General features: G+C 39.6%; 2 protein-coding genes across 2 annotated transcripts in view; both read right to left on the minus strand.

Annotated features, from left to right (window-relative positions):
• The window catches only part of LOC127633613 (alpha-actinin-2-like), a 35,585-nt gene extending 29,721 nt beyond the window's left edge, over positions 1-5,864 (minus strand). Inside the window, exons 1-4 of the mRNA XM_052112834.1 lie at positions 5,637-5,864; positions 796-910; positions 610-729; positions 399-485 (exon numbers count right to left, since the gene is read on the minus strand). Coding sequence (XP_051968794.1) covers positions 399-485; positions 610-729; positions 796-910; positions 5,637-5,765 — 451 coding nt within the window. The 5' untranslated portion in view covers positions 5,766-5,864. The remainder of the gene's footprint in view (positions 1-398; positions 486-609; positions 730-795; positions 911-5,636) is intronic.
• A 6,037-nt stretch (positions 5,865-11,901) lies between these two features.
• The window catches only part of LOC127633611 (rho GTPase-activating protein SYDE1-like), a 31,506-nt gene continuing 15,907 nt past the window's right edge, over positions 11,902-27,500 (minus strand). Inside the window, 8 exon segments of the mRNA XM_052112833.1 lie at positions 11,902-15,255; positions 20,402-20,684; positions 22,875-23,044; positions 23,120-23,246; positions 23,347-23,456; positions 23,459-23,575; positions 23,894-24,781; positions 25,861-26,634. Coding sequence (XP_051968793.1) covers positions 14,789-15,255; positions 20,402-20,684; positions 22,875-23,044; positions 23,120-23,246; positions 23,347-23,456; positions 23,459-23,575; positions 23,894-24,781; positions 25,861-26,634 — 2,936 coding nt within the window. The 3' untranslated portion in view covers positions 11,902-14,788.

Below are 27,500 nucleotides of genomic sequence, written 5' to 3' on the forward strand. Positions count from 1 at the left end.
GTGTGTGAGCGTGTATTTATCACTTTGTGGGGACCAAATGTCCCCATAAGGATAGTAAAACCCGAAATGTTTGACCTTGTGGGGACATTTTGTCGGTCCCCATGAGGAAAACAGCTTATAAATCATACTAAATTATGTTTTTGAAAATGTAAAATGCAGAATGTTTTCTGTGAGGGTTAGGTTTAGGGTAGGGTTAGGTTTAGGGGATAGAATATAAAGTTTGTACAGTATAAAAACCATTATGTCTATGGAAAGTCCCCATAAAACATGGAAACACAACATGTGTGTGTGTGTGAGTGTGTGTGTGAGTGTGTGTGAGAGTGAGTGTGTGTGTGTGTCTGTGTGTGTGTGTGTGAGTGTGTGTGTGTGTGTGTGTGTATGTGTGTGTGTGTGTGTACCCTCTACAGTGATGTCCTGGATGGCGAAGCGGAGGATGATGGTCCAGATCATTCCGAGAGTCATCTTCAAATTCCCATCAACAATCTCTGAGGGTCGAGCAGAGTCATGTTTGAGTTAAACATGTATTAGTAACTATCAGAGTGATGTGAGCCGGAGACACCAGAGAAAACTCACCGATGTTAGTCTCTTATTATTAAGAGCGTTTCTCACCTTCAGCACCGATGGACACCAGTTTAACACCTTTACTGGTGATGTACTCCAGAGCTTTGTTCACGTTGGCTATTTTGTGGAAGCGCATCTTGCCTCTGTCTGGTCTGGGAAGCCTTTCGCCTGGAGAAAACGTTATCATGTATTCATTCATATAAAGTGACATTTAAACCGCTATAGTTCATGTACCTGAGATGACCTCCAGCAGAAGCATCAGCTTCAGTCCATTCCTGAAATCATCTTCGATGTTCTCGATCTGGGTTCCTGCTTTCCGCAGGTGAGAGTTACACCAGGCCGTGAACGTCTGGACACGAGAGAGATCATGTTTACATGTTTATCCATTTCTCCATTTAGGCTAATATAAATGGAGGGGTCCTATTTTAAGAGCGCTAAGTGCAAAGTGCAGCACTATGCCATAAGTCATACATGCAAATGAAGTGGGCGTGGCCATGAAGCATTGTTGGTATTTTCGTTCAAGCGTGCGCTAAGTCCAGGCGCAAGAGGGTTTGGGAAAATAAAACATGACCTAATAATTGAACACAAATCTCATAACAAACAGCTACAACGGTGACTGTCAGGGACACTATTTCATGTTTTGTGACTACGCACGCCCCCGTCCCCCAATTGGGCTAATGAGCCGAGGAGAGGGATAAGTGCAGCGGCGGCCGTTCGAGAGAGAGTGAGAGAGAGCCACACGCATCTGCCATGTGTTTGTGTTCAGTGTGTTTTTGTTTCGTTAAATATTATTTTGACCGTTCAGCCGGTTCCCGCCGCCTCCTTTTCCAACCTTAACCCTGTTACATTGGTGCCGAAGCCCGGGAAGGAGGAGGGATGCACTGTCGTGGAATCCTCGCCACTGCCATACGCCCAAAGGAGCGGCCACATCTGTCCGTCGGGGGACGGAGTCGCCACTATCGTCCACAGTACGCGATGGGAGGAGGGATCGCTGCCGGCCGCCTGGAGCGGTGGAGACGCTGCGAGGTGCTCTCGAGCGGCCGCCAAAACGTGGAGGGGTGTTCCATCCACCAGGGGTCGGAGGGTTTGCTCCGGTCTGCAGGAGAGGAGCGGCTGTTGTCCGGCAGAGGTGGAGGAGTGGTCGAGGACAAGGCGACACATGTCTGGAAACGGCATGTCTCTCCTCTCTCTCACGGTCACCCCAACTTGCTCTTTCCCTCTCCTCTTTTTTGGTTTTGGTGTTCCCCTCCACTTGTCCCCCTCCCCAGCTCTAGAGAGGCACGTGAAAGCCTGCTGGCAGGCGGGCCGGAAGGACAGCGCCCCCCTGTGCACGTCATGCCGGGCAAAGGAGGGAGGATTGTGACGAGGAGGAGGGCGGGGCCGAGCCGTGACTATGCACGCCCCGCCCCCAATTGGGCTAAACAGCCGAGGAGAGGGATAAGTGCAGCGAATCATGGGCTGTTCCCAAAGGCATCGTAATTTAATGACTTGAAAATGGTCGTAGATCTCGTGTTCATGCAAACACCTGCAGGACAATCGTGAAATTGCACCTCATACAATGAAACAGTAATATAATATATATATATATAGCTGCCTTTATATTTGAGGAAGGGGGTCCCTCGCATGGGGATCCTCATATTTGGGGGTCCTTAAAAAAACGTGTTTGTAAACCCCCCGATCAAGGGCTCTGAATCAGTTTGGACTGTATGGATGGAGGATGTTTTCGAGTTCCTCACAGTCCCCTACAGACACAAAAGAGGACGTGTTATAATTCATCACAGCTGTTCTGACAGACACGACTCCCCTTCAAGGTTCTTTCAGTCTACAGCACCTCTCTAGTTGCGCTTGTTTCCTCAGATTCCACTTTGGGAAAGACACGCTGGAGAAACTGGCCCGCAAGTATAAATAGTTCAGACATTGTCAGCGTGAGCTGCACGTCACAATTAGAGATCATCAGCATCACTTCAGTATCAAGCCCGTTAGAGGACAGGGACAACTTTATTTCTGGAATAGTTTTGCGATCCCTCATGGAAGCTGCATCCCGCCACGGAATAAAACGCTTCATTCTGACAATGTGTTTGAACTCTCTCACACACACACACACACACACACACACACACACACACACACAGCTAACAATAAAGCAACAAAAGTATCACATTTATCATGTTGTTTTGGACATCAATCCCAGTAATACTATAGTACTCTTGGAAGTTTGAAGACAATGGAAAATATGATTCTCATTCAGTAGAGTGTTATTGTTTATTGTCACTTTGATTCTGACAGTGAATGAATTGTGGCCCGGATGAGTTCTGCTCTGTGATTGTTCCTCTAAAGGTTCATATTTAAGGTGAGTGAGTTTAAGTGTGTGCCACAAATGAATTCCACATGAAGGACACGGGATTACTGAGACACGCTGAGCACGAGTTCCACAGATAAAATTAGAGGAGAATCTATTATCATGTGTTGCAACGCATCTGTTCACAGACCTTACTGAACGCTATTGTTAGAGCCACACACACGCACACACACATATGATGTTATCACACACACACACATATGATGGTATCACACACACACACATGATGATATCACACACACATATGATGGTATCAAACACACACACACATATCATGGTATCACACACACACACACACATGATGGTATCACACACACACACACACACATGATGGTATCACACACACACACACACACATGATGGTATCACACACACACACACATATGATGGTATCACACACACACACATATGATGGTATCACACACACACACACACATATGATGGTATCACACACACACACACACACATGATGGTATCACACACACACACACACACATATGATGGTATCACACACACACACATATGATGGTATCACACACACACACACACACATATGATGGTATCACACACACACACGATGGTATCACACACACACACACATATGATGGTATCACACACACACACACATGATGGTATCACACACACACACACATATGATGGTATCACACACACACATATGATGGTATCACAACACACACACACATATGATGGTATCACACACACACACACATATGATGGTATCACACACACACACACATATGATGGTATCACACACACACACATGATGGTATCACACACACACACACACACATATGATGGTATCACACACACACACACATATGATGGTATCACACACACACACATATGATGGTATCTCACACACACACATATGATGGTATCACACACACACACATATGATGGTATCACACACACACACATATGATGGTATCACACACACACACATATGATGGTATCAAACACACACACACACACACATACACATGATGGTATCACACACACACATACACACACACATGATGGTATCACACACACACACGATGGTATCACTCTCACACACATACATACATATGATGGTATCACACACACACACACACATATGATGGTATCACACACACACACACATATGATGGTATCACACACACACACACACATATGATGGTATCACACACACACACACACACATATGATGGTATCACACACACACACATATGATGGTATCACACACACACACACACACATATGATGGTATCACACACACACACACACATATGATGGTATCACACACACACACACACACACACACATATGATGGTATCACACACACACACATATGATGGTATCACACACACACACACATATGATGGTATCACACACACACACACACATATGATGGTATCACACACACACACACACACATATATGATGGTATCACACACACACACACACATATGATGGTATCACACACACACACACATATGATGGTATCACACACACACACACACACATATGATGGTATCACACACACACACATATGATGGTATCACACACACACACACACACACACACACACACACATACACATGATGGTATCACACACACACATACACACACACATGATGGTATCACACACACACACACACGATGGTATCACTCTCACACACATACATACATATGATGATATCAGACACACACACACATATGATGATATCAGACACACACACACACACATATGATGATATCAGACACACACACACACACACATATGATGATATCAGACACACACACACATATGATGATATCAGACACACACACACATATGATGGTATCAGACACACACACACACATATGATGGTATCACACACACACACACATATGATGATATCACACACACACACACACATATGATGATATCAGACACACACACACATATGATGATATCAGACACACACACACATATGATGATATCACACACACACACACATATGATGATATCAGACACACACACACACACACATATGATACACACACACACACACATATGATGATATCACACACACACACACACACATATGATGATATCAGACACACACACACATATGATGATATCACACACACACACACACACATATGATGATATCAGACACACACACACATATGATGATATCAGACACACACACACATATGATGATATCAGACACACACACACACACACACACACTAGTGAAAGGTTTCCCCACATTGGACTGATTTGATGTTTCTCTCATATTTAATATAAAGGTGTGTGTTTAAATGCACACATTAGCAGTGTAAACAAATGAATGAATTTCTTTATAAAAAAACTAAAAATATAAATTATGAATTATTATTGTAGATATTTTAATTTGAATTAGTATTCTATTATTACTGTTTTTATTATTGTTATAATGATGATGATGATGATTGAACAGGTGAGCACACGGGACCTCCTACAATCATCTGTGCAGAGCTGGAATTTAAATATTTGATCCAAAACTTCAAATATACCACTCAGAAATAATATTTTAAGTAATAAACAAATATTTCAAATGACCCAAAAATGTAAAGATTCGTAAAGGGCATGTGTGTGTGTGTGTGTGTGTGTGTGTGTGTGTGTGTGTGTGTGTGTGTGTGTGTGTGTGTGATCCTAGCTCATATAGATCATAAATAATCATCTGACCTTCCTCTGCTGTTTCTCCCACGCGGGGTCGAGCAGGAGATCTCTGTCCCACTCATCCTCCTGTGTCATATACTCCTCCAGCACATATCCATCATTATTATTATTATACTGCATCTCCATCATGATCATTGTTGAGGACTCTCTGATGATCTGCTGTGTGTGTGTGTGTGAGACTGCACATGAGCTCAGCTGGGACTAAATAACCGGACCTGTGACGTCATCAAGCACCACTCCACACACAAAGTTTAAACTGGACACTCAAACACAGAGAAACAAAACATGAATATAAAACAATGCATACATTGAAATGTTATATATATATATATATGAATGCTGATACCCTTGAATGCAGAGCTCGGATTTATTTAACCCAAAACGCACATATGCATATAATGGTTCAAATATATTGGTGCACAATAAACAATACATTACATTATTATGTGCTAATAATGAATACAAATACATTAATTCAATATACATATAAGATGTACAATGCATATTAAAGTTAATGTACATTAAAATGTCATGTTTAAATGACTGGCTCGTGCAGCAGTATGTGCCACTTTGACGGCAGTGGATCCCTCTGCTGGAGAAATACAGGAAATACAATTAAAAACATTCATTCATGTTCCCCAAAACTCACATACAGCAACGTTCTTCAATAACTAATATTGATACATGTTGTATTATTCTGCGCAGCACTGATCATCATCATCAGTCAAGGGGCGTGGTTTTCAGCGGTCGCTATGCAACGCGTCTAAATACAGCCGTGAAGCGCGCGGAGGAAAGAGGAACAACAACAAAACAAACAATCGGTTTATTTACTCCAATCTATGAAATAATGGAATTACTAAAAAACTACACACACACACACACACACACACACACACACACACACACACACACACACACACACACACACACAATTACACACTCACACACACACTCACACAATTACACACTCACACACAGTCACACAGACAATTACACACTCACACAGACACACACAATTACACACTCACTCAGACACACACACTCACACAGACACACACAATTACACACTCACACAATTACACACTCACACAGACACTCACAATTACACACTCACACAGACACTCACAATTACACACTCACTCAGACACACACACACTCACGCAGACACACACACACAATTACACACTCACACACACACTCACACAATTACACACTCACACACAGTCACACAGACAATTACACACTCACACAGACACACACAATTACACACTCACTCAGACACACACACACTCACGCAGACACACACAATTACACACTCACTCAGACACACACTCACAATTACACACTCACACAGACACACACGATTACACACTCACACAGACACTCACAATTACACACTCACTCAGACACACACACACTCACACAGACACACACAATTACACACTCACAATTACACACTCACACAGACACACACGATTACACACTCACTCAGACACACACACTCACAATTACACTCACACAGACACACACTCACAATTACACACGCACACTTACACACACAGACACACACTCACAATTACACTCACACAGACACACACACACACACACACACTCACACAGACACACATAATTACACACTCACACAATTACACTCACACACACACAACCAAAAATGCACACACACTCACACAATTACACTCACACACACAACCAAAAATGCACACACACACTCACACAATTACACACTCAACGTCACACACTTACTGATTAATGTTATAGGTTTATGCTAGCTAGCTAACTTTTTGCTAGCAATGGTATTTGTTAGCATGCTTAATGCTAAGTATGAATGGCTCCTTGTGTAAAGTTACAGTGTGTTGTTTGTGTATCTGTCCTCAACATAAGCAAACGTTTCACCAACCCAGTCCAAAACCATCCCAAATAACTGAACATTAAACCCCATCACGTCTCCTCACATTGCTCAAAAATACATAAAATAACTCTTAATTTAAAAGTTTTTACTCTGTAATGTCAACAAAAAGTATACATGTAGTCCCAACTCAAATTAATTAAGTAAACTTCTAATTAAAAAACGTAAGTAGATTGAATGCAAGTAAATAAAGTTCACAGTTGTGTTGCATTAGCTCATTTTAATTAAGTACATTTAACAATCAGCAGAAATAATTGACCGTACTTGACTGGTTCATGTTCACTCAGTTCTAATTTTAGGGAATTGCATTAATCGAAAGCAAAGAAAACAAGTTCAAAAGAGAAACATTTTTTTATTTTTTATAAATCAGAAATAATATTATTTACATATATATAAAATGCATAATTCCCAAACTTCCTTTTGTGTTATCTGATGACTTAATTAACATTCTAAAATCTAGAAAAAGCATTGCAATCTTAATTTACACTCTCCGCTGCCATTCTTAAAGAGGCAGTACCGTTTTAGCACTTATTCTACATACAGATTCAATGTAAATACAATGTAAACAGTACAACCTATGGATGAAAACAAACCATTTATGAAATATTTTTATATGAAATATACAACATTTTTATTTATGCAATACATGGAATAACCTAAAACTAAAGTAAAACTAAACCTATGTAAAATGAAAATAAAACAAAAGTTGAACTAAACTAAAAATTATGTAAAATTTACATTAAACTAAAGTAAAACTAAATTTGCATAAAGTAACATAAAAATAAAGTAAATATAAACTAATGTAAAATTTACAAAAAAACAAATGTTGAACTAAACTAAAAATAACATAAAATTAACATTAAACTAATATAAAACTTATGTAAAACTAAATTCGAATAAAGCAACATAAAACTAATGTAAAACTAACATTAAACTAACGTAAAATGTACATAAAACTAAAGTTGAACTAAATATAGTTAAATTAACATTAAACTAGTGTAAAATGTATGTTAACTAAAGTAAAATTAAACTTGCATAAAGTAACAAAAATAAAGTAAATCTAAACTAACGTAAAATAAACAAAACTAAAGTTGAACTAAACTAAAAATAACGTAAAATGAACATTAAACTAAAGTAAAACTAAACTTGCATAAAGCAACATAAAAATAAAGCAAAACAAACCAAAACGTACGTAAAATTAACATAAAACTAAAGTTGAACTAAAACTAACGTTAAATTAACATTAAACTAACATAAAATTAACATTAAACTAACGAAAACTTTATGTAAAACTAATATAAAACTAAACTTGCATAAAGCAACATAAAACTAAAGCAAAAAACAAACCGTACATAAAATTAACAAAACTAAAAGTTAAACTAAACTAAAAATAACATAAAATTAACATTAAACTAGCATGAAATTTATGTAAAACTAAATTCGAATAAATATAAAACTAATGTAAAACTAACATAAAACTAATGGAAAATGTACGTAAACTAAAGTAAAATTAAAGTAAAATTTTTGTCATAAAGTGACAAAAATAAAGTAAATCTAAACTAACGTAAAATGAACAAAACTAAAAGTTGAACTAAACTAAAAATAACAAAATGAACATTAAACTAACGTAAAATGATCATAAAACTAACATTAAATTAATGTAAAAATAAATTCGAATAAAGAAATATAAAACTAATGTAAAACTAACATAAAACTAACGGAAAATGTACATAAAACTGAAGTTGAACTAAACTAACATTAAATTAACATAAAACTAATGGAAAATGTATGTAAACTAAAGTAAAATTAAACTTGCATAAAGTAACAAAAATAAAGTAAATCTAAACTAACGTAAAATTAACAAAACTAAAAGTTAAACTAAACTAAAAATAACATAAAATTAACATTAAACTAGCATGAAATTTATGTAAAACTAAATTCGAATAAATATAAAACTAACATAAAACTAACATAAAACTAATGGAAAATGTACGTAAACTAAAGTAAAATTAAACTTGCATAAAGTAACAAAAATAAAGTAGATCTAAACTAACGTAAAATGAACAAAACTAAAGTTGAACTAAACTAAAAATAACGTAAAATGAACATTAAACTAACATAAAATTGATGTAAAACTAAACTCGCATAAAGCAACATAAAAATAAAGCAAAACAAACCAAAACGTACGTAAAATTAACATAAAACTAAAGTTAAACTAAACTAAAAATAACATAAAATTAACATTAAACTAGCATGAAATTTATGTAAAACTAAATTCGAATAAATATAAAACTAATGTAAAACTAACATAAAACTAATGGAAAATGTATGTAAACTAAAGTAAAATTAAAGTAAAATTTTTGTCATAAAGTGACAAAAATAAAGTAAATCTAAACTAACGTAAAATGAACAAAACTAAAAGTTGAACTAAACTAAAAATAACAAAATGAACATTAAACTAACGTAAAATGATCATAAAACTAACATAAAATTTATGTAAAACTAAATCAATAAAGAAATATAAACTAATGTAAAACTAACATAAAACTAACGAAAATGTACATAAACTGAAGTTGAACTAAACTAACATAAAACTAATGGAAAATGTATGTAAACTAAAGTAAAATTAAACTTGCATAAAGTAACAAAAATAAAGTAGATCTAAACTAACGTAAAATGAACAAAACTAAAAGTTAAACTAAACTAAAAATAACATAAAATGAACATTAAACTAACATAAAATTGATGTAAAACTAAACTCGCATAAAGCAACATAAAAATAAAGCAAAACAAACCAAAACGTACGTAAAATTAACATAAAACTAAAGTTGAACTAAACTAAAAGTAACGTTAAATTAACATTAAACTAACATAAAATTAACATTAAACTAACGTAAAATGTACGTAAACTAAAGTTGAACTAACAACATTTTCCTGTTTAGTGAGTTTTGAGTGCATTTGGTGTAAAATAAAGAGTTTTGTAGTTTAAGCGATTTCATTACTTGTATTTCAGCATTATATCAAAATATCCTTCTATAAACTCTTATTATGACCTCATCTGTCTCACTGCAGGAGCGCGGTGAAGCAGAGAGACGAGTGTCCGAGGGTGAGACAGCTCTCGGTGCAGAGGAGACATCTGTCTCACTGCAGGAGCGCGGTGAAGCAGAGAGACGAGTGTCCGAGGGTGAGACAGCTCTCGGTGCAGAGGAGACATCTGTCTCACTGCAGGAGCGCGGTGAAGCAGAGAGACGGGCGTCCGAGGGTGAGACAGCTCTCAGTGCAGAGGAGACATCTGTCGCTGGGACAGACGAGATGTGGACGGGACACACAAATACTCCTGAAGGACTCGTGCAGCGGCACCGCAACACATCTCACTCGTATGAGCCGTAGAGACAGAAACATTGTGCTTCATTGCTTTAATAAACACTGAATGGTACATGAACACAGAAGTGCTTTACTGTTACAGGTGCAATATATATATAACATAACACAAAACATTTGCATATGGAGCCGGCGGGCTCGTTTATGGCCTTTATATTCCATTTGTGGCTTTTACAATCAAATCACAGTTCAGATTATTATCGTTTGTACCGCGTTCAGACATGAAGCACAAAACATCATGAACTGATCGTAAAACATAAAGCGACACAATCCATCAAACTATACAGACAAGTGCAAAACATCGTTTAGAAACGTCTTTGGTGTGTTAATGAAGGTGTGTGTGGGACACTACAGGGAATGTGTGTGTCCTGATCTCTCATTACATATTAAGCATGCATGACTTCTGGCGGGACAAAAACAACCCGAATAATTAAACATTTTGGCATGACAAACTGTGCAAATTTAGTCAATATTAACACTTAAAATCATGAGAGAGATAAAGAGAGTGAGAGAGATAGAGCGAGTGAGATTGAGAGCAAGAGTGTGAGAGAGATAGAGAGAGCGAGCGAGAGATAAAGAGCGAGATAGAGAGAGTGAGCGAGCGAGAGAGATAAAGAGAGCGAGAGAGAGATAAAGCATGAGAGAGTGAGATAGAGTGAGAGAGAGAGAGAGAGTAGAGAGATAGAGAGTGAGATAGAGAGAGCGAGAGAGTGAGATAGAGAGAGTGAGAGTAGAGATATGAGATAGCGAGAGTGAGATAGAGAGAGCGAGAGAGTGAGATAGATAAAGAGAGCGAGAGAGAGATAAAGAGTGAGAGAGTGAGATAGAGTGAGCGAGAGAGTGAGATAGATAAAGAGAGCGAGAGAGAGATAAAGAGTGAGAGAGTGAGATCGAGTGAGTGAGAGAGTGAGATAGAGAGCGAGAGAGTGAGATAGAGTGTGAGATAGAGCAGAGAGTAGATAGATAAAGAGAGCGAGAGAGAGATAGAGAGCGAGAGAGTGAGATAGAGAGCGAGAGAGTGAGATAGAGAGCGAGAGAGTGAGATAGAGAGCGAGATGAGTGAGAGAGAGTGAGATAGAGAGCGAGAGAGTGAGATAGAGTGTGAGATAGAGAGAGCGAGAGAGTGATATAGATAAAGAGAGCGAGAGAGAGATAAAGAGTGAGATAGAGAGAGCGAGACAGTGAGATAGAGAGAGAGAGATAAAGAGTGAGATAGAGAGAGCGAGAGAGTGAGATAGAGAGTGTGAGATAGAGAGAGCGAGAGAGTGAGAGAGATAAAGAGAGCGAGAGAGAGATAAAGAGTGAGAGAGTGAGATAGAAGAGTGAGAGAGATAGAGCAAGAGAGATAGAGCAAGAGAGTGAGATAGAGAGAGCGAGAGAGATATAGAACGAGTGAGTGAGAGATAGAGAGCGAGAGAGATATAGAACGAGTGAGTGAGAGATAGAGAGCGAGAGAGATATAGAACGAGTGAGTGAGAGATAGAGAGCGAGAGAGATATAGAACGAGTGAGTGAGATAGAGAGCGAGAGAGATATAGAGAGAGCAAGAGTACATCATCTCATTTTGGTGATTGTCATTGTCTTCAGCATAAATTGAGTTTTAAAGGATGTTTTGGGTTCAATACAGCTTATATTGAAGTGAAGTGTTTGGATATTAAAATACTTTCGTGCATCTCAGTCACGTGTAAGTAATTCATGGGCAGTTTGACTTTGAAGCGTATAAACATGTCAACTTCAGATGGAGTGTTTGGGGCGGGGCTTGTTACTCATCGACCAATGGAGCGCTTCAGAAATCTGTTTGGAAACGCTCATTATTTCGACACTATTGAGTGTGCCGCAGATATTACACACCACTAGGTGTCAGTAGATGACCAAGATGATAAAAACACAAAATACAGAGTGCACCTTTAAGAAAACGTTTTGCAGAGTCAACACGCTTAACGACGTGTATTGAACCCAGAACCTCACAAACAACTTCAAGGGAATGTAACTCAAGCTTCATAAATGAAGTCCAACATTAAACGTTACACAGGAGCAATGTGATGCAAGAAGCTTCTCTGAAGGGAAAACAGGGCCGGTCAGAGCGTTAAAGCCATCAAGAGTCTCTGGCAGCACAACGCACGTAACAGAATGTCCTGGTGGAAAGACTGATGAAATCTTGGCCCAAACAATCGCTGGTTACGCACACACTGCCACACAGACCAGCCGTTAGCAAGAGCCGTACACAGAGCTTAAATACAATCAACTTCACACAACCATAACGCAGATCGTTGTGTCTGCTGTCATCCTTCAGCTGGATTGTCCCACCGCCTTAAGAAATTGTGACTTATGTGCTCACACACACACGCACACACACACACGCTCACACACGCACACACACGCTCACACGCACACTCTCTCACTCGCACACTCTCTCACTCGCACACTCTCTCACTCGCACTCACACCCCTCCCATTCAAACAACAAATACAAGAAAATGAACAGGTTTTGATTACAGCTTTTTGTGCTTGTTTACATCATTACAATAGCTGCTAAGAAATGCTGTAGCACATTTCAAAGTTCACCGTAATATTAAAATATTAAAATATAACAAATATAAAAAATGTGTACAAGGGTCTGGGTATTTTAGCGAGTATTGATGCTGAGTCGTGAGTTTGAATCCAGGGTGTGCTGAGTGACTCCAGTCAGGTCTCCTTAGCAACCAAATTGGCCCAGTTGCTAGGGAGGGTAGAGTCACATGGGGGTAACGAGGAGGTTACCCCATGTGACTCTACCCTCCCTAGCAACCGGGCCAATTTGGTTGCTAAGGAGATTACCCCATGTGACTCTACCCTCCCTAGCAACCGGGCCAATTTGGTTGCTAAGGAGGTCACTATAATGTGGGGTGTGTTGTGAGTTGTGCGTGGATGCTGCGGAGAATAGTGTGAAGCCTCCACACGTGCTACGTCTCCACGGTAACACACTCAACAAGTCATATGATCGGATGCGCGGGTTGACTGTCTCAGACGCGGAGGCAACTGGGATTCGTCCTCCGGCATGCGGATTGAGGCGAGTCACTACGCCACCACGAGGACTCAAGAGCGCATTGGGAATCAGGTAACATTATGACTATGGCCGAGGGGCCGTTCAGACCAATCGCGTTGGAGTAACGAAAATAACAGCACGCAGGTGTCTCGAGAAGCATTTTATACAATAGAAACTCAATGGACAGCATAATGTTGATTCCTACAAAAAAAAATTTCGACTCGTCCATCTGTTGACTTCCCTTGTAAGTGTCTCACTGGAACACAGATTTGTGCTTATTTTTTTTTAAAGAAAAGGATGGACGAATCGAAAAGACTAATGAGATTAACTTATATTGAACCTGAAATATTAAAGAAACACTTCTGCACAAGACACTGAATAAACAGCGATATGCAGCACAATGCGAATAACAGCGCGGACAGTTGTAAAAACGCGTTTGGTGTGAACGGCCCCTTAAGTGGAGGTATTTGCCCAATGAGTCTCACGTGCCACAATAGTGTAAACGCCGTGTCGGTTTGAAACGAGTTTGATTTGGAAAAGTGCAATTAAATGTTATTGAAAAAATACAACTGATACTGGAGTGTGTTGCGTTCAATAAGTAAACTGCACGGCAGACTTCTAAGATGTTCACATACAAGACAAAATTGTTGCAAAACGCTCTTGAGACCCCTGAAATGAATGAAAGTGTCCTCCACAACAAGCGTGACATGTCTGTTTTTTGACACGTCAAAAACAGTTCAAAAGAAAAAGAACTTCAATTAATCTCTCGAATATTGGAGTCGTAAAAACGATTCCTAAATAGCTACACGGCTCATAACGGTCCAGTTTCACAAGCAGATGTTGATTTGTTTGGCCAACTCTCTCTCCAGGTCCGAAATGAGCGTATCGAAGTCTTTTAGACTCAGTCGACACGTAAACGGTGCGTCGAAGTCCAGCGCAAAATCGTCGACGTACAAACCGTCAGGTGACGTCCACACGTCTCGCTTCTTCGTCTGCTGCTCGATGCCATCGTCGCTCTCGCTGCCCGCCACCTCGTCATAATCCGCCTCGTCGTTAGACAGGAAGTCCTGCCCACAAACGCTCCAGTCACCAGCGTAACGGTTACAGGGTGGGCTCTCCAGACGGCCACGCCCCCGACGGGACACGACCACCACGTCCTGAGCAGATGGAAGCTCCACGCGCAGTGGCATACGCTGAGCCCGCCGCATTGAGGAATTCTGGGATGTGAGAGCAGAGAGAGCACCCTGGCTGAAGGGTGATTGGTCAGAGATATTTGTCACTCTTCCTTTAGGAACTGCAGAGAAAAAGACACAATGTTAATAAGAGCTCAGGGGGAAAATGCCCCTAATGAAGTCCTCAGAAATATATATGGCGCCCCTAGAGGACAGAGAGGGAATTTATTTTCGGAAATAGTTTTGCATTCCCTCACAAAAGCTTTATCTATCCCTTACAAAAAATTACCATGGTTTTACTAGAGGAACCATATTTTAATCATGATATTTGGTGTAAAACCATAATCTTACTAAAAGCGTTTTTTTATTTTTGTCTTTCCCAGTAAAAAAAAAATATATACATATATTCTTAAGATATTTTCTTGACAAGCATAATATATTAAATTAACCAAATTAAGTCAACTTTATGCTTATAACAAGAAAAAAGGTTAAAAAAAATAAATAAATAAATGGGGGTACAAAAAAAATAAACATTCTTGCCCCCATTGGAAGATATTTATTTTTTCTTGTTTTAAGCACAAACCTTTAATATATTGTGACATTTTGCCTGTCAAGCAAATATCTTGTTTTAAGAATGTTTAGATGTTTTGTATTGGAAAGCAAGACAAATGGCACTTTTCCACTGCAGTTTAGTGACGCATCAACGTGGGCGGGATTATAGGCTGATCGTCATAGTTGCGCCGCCTCTACTGCCGTGACATCATCTTAAACGCGACAAAAACTATAAACAATAGGCTTGTTTGAGATGAGCAAGCCCTTTTAACATTTAAAAGCAAAGTTTGACTATCCGGAATTAACATTGTAGATATCAACAACGTCTTTCTGACTAGTCGTAATTACATTTTGGATAGTTGGAATTGTCATTCAAGATATCTGTAACGTAACTGTGACCAGTCGAATCTACAGATAGAGATATCTGTAATTACATTTTGACTAGGCAGAATGAAAGTTACAGATATCTCAAATTTTAGATATCTCTAATCAAAATTCATTTCAAGATATCTATAAATTGATAATAGATATCTACAATTAAATTATGACTATCCCTAACTCCAGTTACAGATATCTACAACATAATTTCGCCTAGTCAAAACTTAATTTAAGATATCTGAAAAGGAACATGTAGATATCTTGAATTGAGGTGAATTAAAGATATCTTGAACTGGAGTTTATGACTAGTCAGAATCAAATTGTAGATATCACAAACTGGAATTACAGATATCTACAACTCAGTTGCAGATATCCATAATTCACATAGTGGATATCTGCAACTGAATTGTAGATATCTGTAATGATAAACCCCATACAAATGAATGGCAAAAGTGATGTCATTTGTCCTAGGAAGAATGTCTTTGTGGATATCTGAAATGACAGTTATGGATAGGAAAAATGTAGTTTCGGATATCTGAAATGTTCTTTTTGACTAGGCAAAACTGAATTACAGATATCTGCAACACATATCCAATCTAGCTTTTAAATGTTAAAAGGGCTTGCCATACGCAGAACCGATCACCGGTGATCAGCGCGTAATGCATGCCGGTTAGAAATGTGTCCGAGAGCGGTCCGCCTTGCTCTGATGTCATGCTGACGTATGTCAAAAAACTCTCGCGAGCGCAAGGCGCACGTGTCGGATTCTGCAGTCGCGCGCAGTTGCTCTCCACCGACTGCGCTAATCAAAAGCATGATGGGAAACGACTTGCTGACGACACAACTTAATGCTCATTGGCTGCGATTGTCAGCTGATATTTTTTTCCTTAATTCTCAGAAGTCCATTACCTATAGCCTAATACTATTTACTTTTTCTATAGTACTTTATTAGTAATTACTACATGTGCTTTATTTACCCTTTTATTTTTATTTTCTTATTTTGAAGTCCTGTTTGTTGTAATTTTCTCTTTATTGTATTGTATGCTTGTGTTCATTTTGTACATTGACATTTTTGTACCACATTATTCCATTAAATAAATTAGTCAATCCATCAATACATGCATACACACATCTAATGTGACGGTTTTACAATTAGGCCTCATGTTTGTGTGTTTTTATCTGACATCTTTATCTGGGTATGTCTTATTCCTGGAGTGCAGTAAACACAACCCACACATGCATGCTAATTTCTTAATTTAGAATGTGTTTTTGTTTCATATTATTTTTGAATAATAATTTGCTGTACACACTTTTCCTAATCATTAAACATGAAATTCAAACTTACATTAAGGTGACAAACAATTGTGTAATATATTTATATAGAATATTTTTCATGTAAAAAAGGGATAGTTCACCCAAATATGTTTTTTTCTTTGGGTAACCTATCCCTTAAGTAGGATACACATCATTAGGTTAATCAGCTGTGCCATATCTGAAATGTTTAACCCATAATTAGGGATAACAATGTAAACAGCATCTGTATGCTCAACATTTCTCATTATGGCTTTGATTATAAGAGGCACCCACAAAGTTAACAATTGTAGCAAGATGGAGAATGTGTTATTAACACTACCAGACTCCCAGGGAGCAATAACATTAACAGTAAGCAAAGAAATTGCTGAGACAATAAAGAATGGTGAGGAAAAAAATAAAATAAAAATTGGTTGCTTGATGATGGAATTAATTTTATTTTACTGATTGAAATTCCTTTTTACAGATAAAAAATATGCAACAAGTGAGAAATGCAGAACAGAAACAAGGTAAGGCATTTTTTTTAACCATAATAACATTTAAAATGATCATGGGGATTTTTTATTATTTTTTACACGACATAAGTTTCATTAGATGCAAGTTGCAACATACCACTCTAGATTTATATCCCTACCATTTACTGAATAAGCCATTTTAAGTAATGAGCACTGTTCACTTTCGGTGATTCTCCTCATCATAACCATCTTCGTGTAAAAACAGTGGTATTTCAATTGCATCCACTTCGTCTGCGATAAAGAACGTAACGCGATCTCTTCCATTGCTGACGTTTGCAGTCCACAACACAGCGAGATTCAGGAAGTGTCCGGCTTGCCTGCACTTTTTTCACTCCTCCCCTCACTGCAGCCGCCTACTCTCACCTACATTTCAGGCGAGGCAAGGCGCATCTCAAACAAGCCTAATAATACGAGCGCTAGCTGTTAGCTCATTGTGCTGCATGAAGCAGTTATTGCATGGGGATTTTACATAAGTGTAACAGTTAAATTTGTCTGGTTGATTTAGAAGCTTCCTGTAGCTGGTCAACTAAATAAAATGAAGCTTTCAAGCAGAATATAGAGTTAACATAACAAAATGTACCATCATCCATCGTGAACCCCAACAACACTCTCCCTCCTATTGCTCGCCGGCCTAGAAAGCCTCCATTTGGCCGAACCACTTCCACCTGATGGCTCTGTAGTCACTTTTAAGTTTTTTTTTTTTTACTTTTCCCTTCACTGGTGGTCGGTCTCAGCTGTGCGCCAACAGCCTCTCGTTTCGTTCATCGCTAACAAGAGGAACGTCTGCACCTCGTTTACTGACCACGGCGTTGTATTGCGCATGGTTTGACGTCACATTTAGTATCGGCTCGACTCGCTTGGAACCTCGACCGAGGTGATACAAAAAAAGTACCAAAAATACTAATTAAGAAAAAGATTTTTGCAGTGTAATAACCATTTTTTTGTGGAAAGGACCATGTTTTTTTACATGCACCACACATTAATTTTGGTTTTAATTTAGTCAAACTAACCATGTTGTTTGCAGCATGATCTTGATTTTTATTACCATATTTTTACTATGGTTTTACCAAAAAACAAAAATGGTTAAAATATGTCTACTGTCCTAAAACCATGATTCATTTTTAATGGATAAAGTTATTGTGAGGGAACGCAAAACTATTTCCTTGTCCGGGCCTCCATAGAAATATATCTTGTTTGTAACAAGGCGTAGTGACTCGCCTCAATCCGAGTTGCCTTCGCATCTGAGACCATCAATCCGCGCATCTTATCACGTGGCTCGTTGAGTGCATTACCGTGGAGACGTAGAACGTGTGGAGGCTTCACGCTATTCTCCTCGGCATCCACGCACAACTCACCACACGCCCCACCGAGAGCAAGAACCACATTATAGTGACCACGAGGAGGTTACCCCATGTGACTCTACCCTCCCTAGCAACCGGCCCAATTTGGTTACCCCATGTGACTCTACCCTCCCTAGCAACCTGACCAATTTGGTTACCCCATGTGACTCTACCCTCCCTAGCAACCGGACGAATTTGGTTGCTAAGGAGGTTACCCCATGTGACTCTACCCTCCCTAGCAACCGGACCAATTTGGTTACCCCATGTGACTCTACACTCCCTAGCAACCGGACCAATTTGGTTACCCCATGTGACTCTACCCTCCCTAGCAACCGGACGAATTTGGTTGCTAAGGAGGTTACCCCATGTGACTCTACCCTCCCTAGCAACCGGACCAATTTGGTTACCCCATGTGACTCTACACTCCCTAGCAACCGGACCAATTTGGTTACCCCATGTGACTCTACCCTCCCTAGCAACCGGACCAATTTGGTTACTCCATGTGACTCTACCCTCCCTAGCAACCTGACCAATTTGGTTACCCCATGTGACTCTACCCTCCCTAGCAACCGGACGAATTTGGTTGCTAAGGAGGTTACCCCATGTGACTCTACCCTCCCTAGCAACCGGACCAATTTGGTTACCCCATGTGACTCTACACTCCCTAGCAACCGGACCAATTTGGTTACCCCATGTGACTCTACCCTCCCTAGCAACCTGACCAATTTGGTTACCCCATGTCACTCTACCCTCCCTAGCAACTGGCCAATTTGGTTACCCCATGTGACTCTACCCTCCCTAGCAACCGAGCCAATTTGGTTACCCCATGTGACTCTACCCTCCCTAGCAACCGAGCCAATTTGGTTGCTAAGGAGACCTGACTGGAGTCACTCAGCACTCCCTGGATTCAAACTCATGACTCCAGGTGTGATAGTCAACGGCAACACTCGCTGAGATACCCAGAACCCCACTTCTTAAATATTTCTTAATATTATTTATATTGTAGGTCTAGTCATGCACGTTATTGCATTACATGATTATGTTAATTTAGTTTGATTGGTAACCACTAACTAACTAAATGATTATTTAGGATTTTAGAGCATTGATTGAATTAAAAGGTAAAATAAAATAATTTATTTTAATTATCACATATGAGCAGTGTTGAGCGCACTCACCAGGCCAGAGCTGCAGAAGGTAATGCAGGGCCTCAATGTGTCGTTTGAAGTCAACAGCGCTGGCGATCTCTTCACTATGTGCAAAGCTCCGCCCTCCTCGACCGGACGCGGTTCCCGTTAGTGCCCCTGAACAGGGTGCCGACAGACCGGCCTGCCAGGACTCCTGCGTGGGGGTCAACAGAACTGGCCCGAAACACACAGCCAAGTTCTGACACGTCATGCGGTTGCTGTCGCTGGAAGACGCCACCAGACTCAGATGATCCAACAGGAAACACAGAGTGGCCTTCAGAAGACACACAACATCACACAAAGATCACACACACACACACACACACACACACACACACACACACACACACACACACACACCACACACACACACACACACACACACACACACACGTACCAGGATAATCAAACATGGTAACATTATGCAAGCTCACGGACCGCTCCTAAAAACAACCCATATTTTTCTAAACCAAGAACGAGTACAAATCTCAGAGCAGGAGGGCAGATGGTTCTCATCTCTATTAGTTTGTTTTGGAACATGCTGGAAGCCCTCAGGCTGCTGTTCTGATCTGCACGAGACAAACAAACATTCAACTGGCCAATCAGGACACAGCGAGAGAACCAGAGCTCCGATACAGCAGCGTGCACACGCTTGCGTAACATCACATCCTCTCTTCCTACACAATATCTCTATTTTAATATTTCTGTCTTTTTGAACAGGATGTGACACAGACTCGTGTCTGGCAAACGTGCAGTGAGGAATAACAGACTCCTGACTGAGGAGTTATTGTAAATTAATGCACACTTGAGACCAGAATTCATCATTTTCAACAATTCAACAGTTTCTTCAACTTCAAGCACGTTCATGTCCCACATGCTGATTTTTATTCAAAAATGAAGGTCTCATTAAAACTGAACGGGACACTTTTCATCAGGTCTTCATTTATTTTTGGTGCTTTTCAAATGTCTTTAATGTCTAGATTTGACTGTTTTATCCTTTCAATATTAAACTATGAAAATACATGATAAAAATATACATTAAATATGTTTAAATCTCTGATCATCTAAAAAATTATTTGTATTAATTTTTTTTTTTGACCTCTAATAAAGTTGTCAAAAGTTAGTGTACTTGTTAACCAGTGGGTGAAGAGCACGCTTGAGATGAAATATGAGAAATATGAGACAAAACAAAGAAAAAAAATAATAAATCAAGGAAAAATATCCCAATTTTATTGGCCATCATTTCCAATCAAACTGTGATTTTGACAAATTATAAAAAAAATGTGAAAACATCATTTTATTTAAATATTTATTTATTTATTAAATATAATTAATAAATACCTAATAATATGAGCTAATAATAAATATATAAAATACATTTCTTTATTAATTATTATTGATTAAAGAGTTTTTTTAAATAATGCATTATTAATAAATTTTATTATTCATTAAATGTTATGTAATTTTGACAAAAAATGTGAAAACATCATTTAATTTAAATATATATTTATTTATTAAATGTTATTAATAAATACCTAATAATATGAGCTAATAATAAATATATTAAAATAATTTATTTTTAATTAATTATTATTCATTAGTTTTTTAAAAAAATAATGTATTAATTAATTTTATTATTCATTAAATGTTGTGATTAACAAAAAATATGAAAACATTTAATTTAAATATTTATTAATTTATTTATTTATTTATTAAATATTATTAATAAATACCTAATAATATGAGCTAATAATAAATATATTAAATAAAATATTTTTTTAAATAGTTTTTTTAAATAATGTATTAATTAATTTTATTATTCATTAAATGTTATGTGATTGACAAAAAATTTGAAAACATCATTTAATCTAAATATTTACTTATTTATTAAATATTATTAATAAATATCTAATAATATTATTATCTAATAATAAATATATTAAATACAATTATTAATTTATTATTCATTAAATGTTAGATATAAAATGAGCTTTAGCAAGACAAAGGAGTCGGTCATTTTATTTAAAAACCATTAAAAATGTCAGTGAACTGTGATGGAATTAATTTTAATTTATTTATTAAATAATTAAAATAAAATATCAAACTCTTGTTGAGGCTTATTTCATAGTGAAAAGTGAATATGGCATTAATAAAATAAATAAAATAAAAATTATAATTCATTAAATAATATTTTATTTTTATATATTTATTATTAGATAATATTATGGGAATTTTCATGACGTGAATGACAAATCTCCAGTGATGCATGAACACACTGTTGAACATTGTTAATAGACTAATTAAATCAAATAATAATTTAATTGCCCCAAGCACTGTTATATGTGAAGACTATACGACACTTATTAGACACTCCTTCATATACAGCCTAGGAACATGTATCAACAAATCAGAATGAAGAATTCAGCAATGGCTGCCGTATATAATAAAGGTGTGAATGATTTACCCTCTCAGCTTCAGGCAAACACTGCAGCAGCGCAACTGTGTTTTGTGATCTCTGTGCATCGTTGTCGTTTCTACACGCCGGTCGAACGGTCATGGCATCCAAAACCACTTCATACAAGGTCCTCGTGATGAGAGGAGATGGCAACTCACGCAGGTAGTCCTTCAAAATGCCTGAGCAAAAACACTGATATTATACACAAAAGTGCATTTTTAATACACAAACATCCACCGACTTGGTTCACTGACCGGTAATGACGTTGACGTCCGGATACAACTCGTCGCTCAACGTAACTGCTGCACTGTCTCTCTCGAACGAGTCTCGCAATTCCTTCTTCACCGCAGCCGAACCACAAAGACGATACAATCCCACGACCTACACTCACAGAAACACACACAACTTACAACTTTTCCTTAAATCGAACGGTCTTCCAGGACAGACATACTGTATTTAATGCACTTTGATTTTGTCTCACCCTCAGGCCTCTCCTCTCAATCTCAGACACACACTTCTGAATGATCAGAGGCACTTTCAGCACAGACCCCTCCTTCTCCACCAGGTGGCGCAGCTCAACCCCAAACACAGAGGGGGATGCAGGTCACTGAGGCGGGGGAACGGGGTCACGAAATGCTCCAACAGGGTCAACTTCACATACAACAAACCACGAGGTTCCAGCCTCACACACAACTGCTGACTGCGAGAGGCTGAGAGAGAGACACCGACACATAGACAGAGAGAGAGAGAGAGAGAGAGAGAGAGAATATACAAACAAGAGGCACAGAGGAACAAAGCCAATTATTAACATTTAAAATAAAAGGCAGAAATGCTCTAAAATAGCACCAATTCAAATAACATTAAACGTTAAAATGTTGACTAATTGAAAAATCATTGCAAAGGTCATAATGGCTCTTAAAATCTCTGGAGAACCGAAGCAGGAACATGGTACAAATGATCGAACCAATGACAAAAATTATAACGTGGTTTCCTATTTTTGTTGCTTGAGTTGCAACGGAGTATCTTACCCTTGAAGAGGGGATGTATAGCCACAGCACCCAGGCAACACACTCGGTTTCGGGCAGGAGCGGCAGGCACAGCAGACCCATTGTTTGTGTTGGCAGCGGTTGGTGTCAAGATGACCAGCTTGAGCAGTCGTGCCCTCTCGAGCTCCAGATTAAAGGTGTGGTTCAGCGGTAGACATGCCCCTCGACAGGTGAGCAGGGCAGTTCGAGCTCGGGTCACTCCGTCCACCTGTATGGCACAGAAGACTTCTTTAGACGTGTTGCTCCGCGGGGTACGCAGCAGCTCCTCTACGCCCAGCAGATGCACCGTGAGCAGGCCTGAAAGTCTCTGAGCACAGCGCGGTTGATCCACCAGTGAGTACAAATGGAAAGACTCCGCGTCCGCCACAGCCAGCGAATCGTTAATTCCACAGTGTGGCAATGGTGTTGGTGATGCCAATGACCCTTGACCTGTGCCCTGCTTTGGCAGTAGTTCCGGTGAGTCTCCGTCACTAAGATAACCTCCTTTACTAGCAGAACGTGTTCGTGAGGATCGTCGTCTTGGCCTGGCGGGAGCGCTGGAGTCCAGATGGTACTTGCTGATGACATTGGATGATTCTTTGCATGCGTTTGGAGGCGACACGTCGTCCGACGCTCCCGGTGCACTGCTGGGATTCGCTTGGCCTTGTTCGTGCCGCTGATTACGAGACGAACGTAGGCTAAGTTTCCGCCTTAGCTCTGGGAGTTTGCGCATCTTCATAGAAAGCCGCCGCACTGTTCCTGGAGACTTGATCCTTTCAATCACACTGCCGCCACTCCCACCTTCAACAGGGATTTTCTTTGGCACCACGGGACTGTCAGAATTCACTCCGCTAGCAGAGCTAACCATTTCAGACCGTAGAACAACCAGATCTAAACCAAAAGAAACCAAGACATAAATGTTAGAAACTTAATGGGGACTACATCATTTAAGATGGTTTTACATCCTGACAGGGAAGTTTTGCTCTAATTGCACGTGGGTGCATGGTCTAGTTCCACTATCGGGTCAAATGGGTCTCGTTTGGGAATCATGCTATTCCTTCCTAATCTGGTATCATTGGCACAGTTTTGGTTTCTTTTTCTACTGTGATGCTGTGAAATTAGGATTAGAATGGACTAAGCAAATGACCAATCATGAGGCTGTGGCAGGGCGGAGGGCGGGGCCGGGTCGTGATCCTACACACCCGGTCCCGTATTAGGCTAATTAAGCCTCCGTGAGGGATAAAGGTCACACACACACCGACGGACATGTCCGTTAACAATCTCTCTCTCCCGCACGATCCTCTGCAGTCGACCTTTATCCCTCACGGAGGCTTAATTAGCCTAATAGAGGACCAGGTGTGTAGGATCACGACCCGGTTACATACTGAATGCGTCCCATCAGCATCGAGTACGGTTAGCCAACTCTGCTGGAAAATCTGGGCAAGGAATGGTTTGCAATTATACTGTACTGAAACAGAAATGCTACTGGAACCATTACTCGCCGTGTACTGAACCGTTTGACCTGATGGTGGAAAATAATTTTGGGATAGGTTCCTCCACAAAGGATAAATGTGACTGGCTTCTAATCTGACTAAAGGAACATATTCCAGAATACCTTTTGGGACCACCTTTGTCTTGGGAGTGCACCTATGGTGCATTTAAATGCTATCTAAGTAGGCAGCACACTAGATTTGGGAAAAGAGCTTATAATTACACACTCGGGAATGTGGTTCCGTCCTATCTCAGCTAGGATTTTGCAATGGATCTCTCGGAACACCAATTGTAGCACAATCTTCAAAGCATAACAACGTACTCCTATCTGTTAAATATTACTGGAAATAGAAATGTTCTCTTCAACCTCCATTGTACGATCAGCTCTAATTCCAGTAGAAAATAAAAGTAGATGCCGCATAGCAGCATAGCATCATAGCTTGAGCCAAACTCTCACATAATGGAAAACCTGACCGTACCCGAGCTGTCCACCCTGCTGACGTTGGTCTCTGTTTGAATGTCTCTCATTTGATGGATGCTGGCAAGAGTCGAACCCTGTGAATGCTTCTGGTCTCTTTTCTCCTTTATTGATCCCTCAAACTCTCTCCTTTTCCACGGGTCTTCATATTTTTTCAGATCCACTCCTCCACCAGCCCGCGTGTCATCCTCTTCAGGAATGGGGTTGTACCAAATGTTGCCGTCTACATTAGGTCGCTGTCGCCACTCTGTGATTCCGGTTGGGAGGGTCTCGTCTGAAGCCTGGGGCTTTCCGGTAGACAGTACCCAAGCTCTACTGCTCCTGTCCAGGTGTTGGAGGTAGGCACCTTGCCCAGAGATCTTACCAGAGCTGGACGAGACACACGCATCCGTATATGCTGTAGAAGGAGGGGTCAAATCTGGCAAACCAGCGTCAACTGAGTCGTAGGGTGTTCTGGAGTATCCAAACTCCAATTCCAGATCATTCTGCATTCTATTCAAGCCATCGTCACTCAAAGTCCTTTGGCTTGAAACCTCGGCCTTCCCCAAGCACAAATTCCAGTCCTGATGTCCGTAGACTAGGCTCGGACACAGCTCTGCACTGGCCGGGTCCCTGCACGTTGACGGAAGTTTGGCCCAGTTCTGTTTTTTGGAGACAGTGATTTGAGAGCGTCGGGTACACTCCTCCACAACCAAGAGCTCGGTCTCAACTTGGCCTGAGGTGGATGCAGATGTTGATGAGGAACTTTGGATAAGATCCACCTTCCCTGTCACTTCTAAGAGGAAAGAAACCAGCAATCATTAACATTGCAAGACTTTCTGGCCTTATTTGGTGTTGAAATATTTGGTTGAATTGGAGTGACTAACTTAAGAATGGTTCTTTGGAGATTTATTGCAACCAGCAAGTCTCAAAATTCCATGAATAAATGTGATATTGGAGGCCATTAACATTTGCAGGATTTGATTTGGGAGAATTCCTCCCTAAAACAACATTTCTAAGATGAGTTTGCAGTGACGTACGCAGAATGGGAGCATAAGAGGGGACAACTGGAAAGAATTATATAAGACCAAAAACAGACATTGAGAGGGGGGGAAAGATTTTTACCATCTCCCTCTCACTTCCCCCTTTCTCTGCCTTCTCATCCTGCACATCTGGAAGTTTCTTCAAACTCCCTCCTCTCCAGTTTTCCCCCTTTCTCTCCCAGTCTGTTCTTTCCTCTCTTGAAATTACGAACGTGGCTTGTGACACACAGTTATCCAAATATCTTATCCCGTTCCAGAAGCCACGAATAACTCGAGTGTGTGCTCCAGTCCTGATCTGAGCATTATCCGAGTTGCCTTGCATGACTCTAGAATTGCTTGCAAAAAAAACATCCATCAAATGCTCATTCAATCTGTCTTCAGTCAGTACAGCTTCTGAGGGTGTCAAAACATTGCTGGTTTACAATACTACATTCCACAATAACACGTGCAAACCACTCATTCATTACTACAGTACATTTCAGCATGTAGCTCACAAAGTTCAGTCAAGCTGAAGTTTTTGACTGCAATCACTTTGCAAATCAGTAGACCAGAGCTGAAATTGTTTGGAGTCTTAAATAGTGTTTTAATCAAGAGTGATCAATTCGGGGGGGCTTGAGTT

The sequence above is a fragment of the Xyrauchen texanus genome, chromosome 40 (assembly GCF_025860055.1).
Source record: "Xyrauchen texanus isolate HMW12.3.18 chromosome 40, RBS_HiC_50CHRs, whole genome shotgun sequence".
Classification (NCBI taxonomy): domain Eukaryota; kingdom Metazoa; phylum Chordata; class Actinopteri; order Cypriniformes; family Catostomidae; genus Xyrauchen; species Xyrauchen texanus.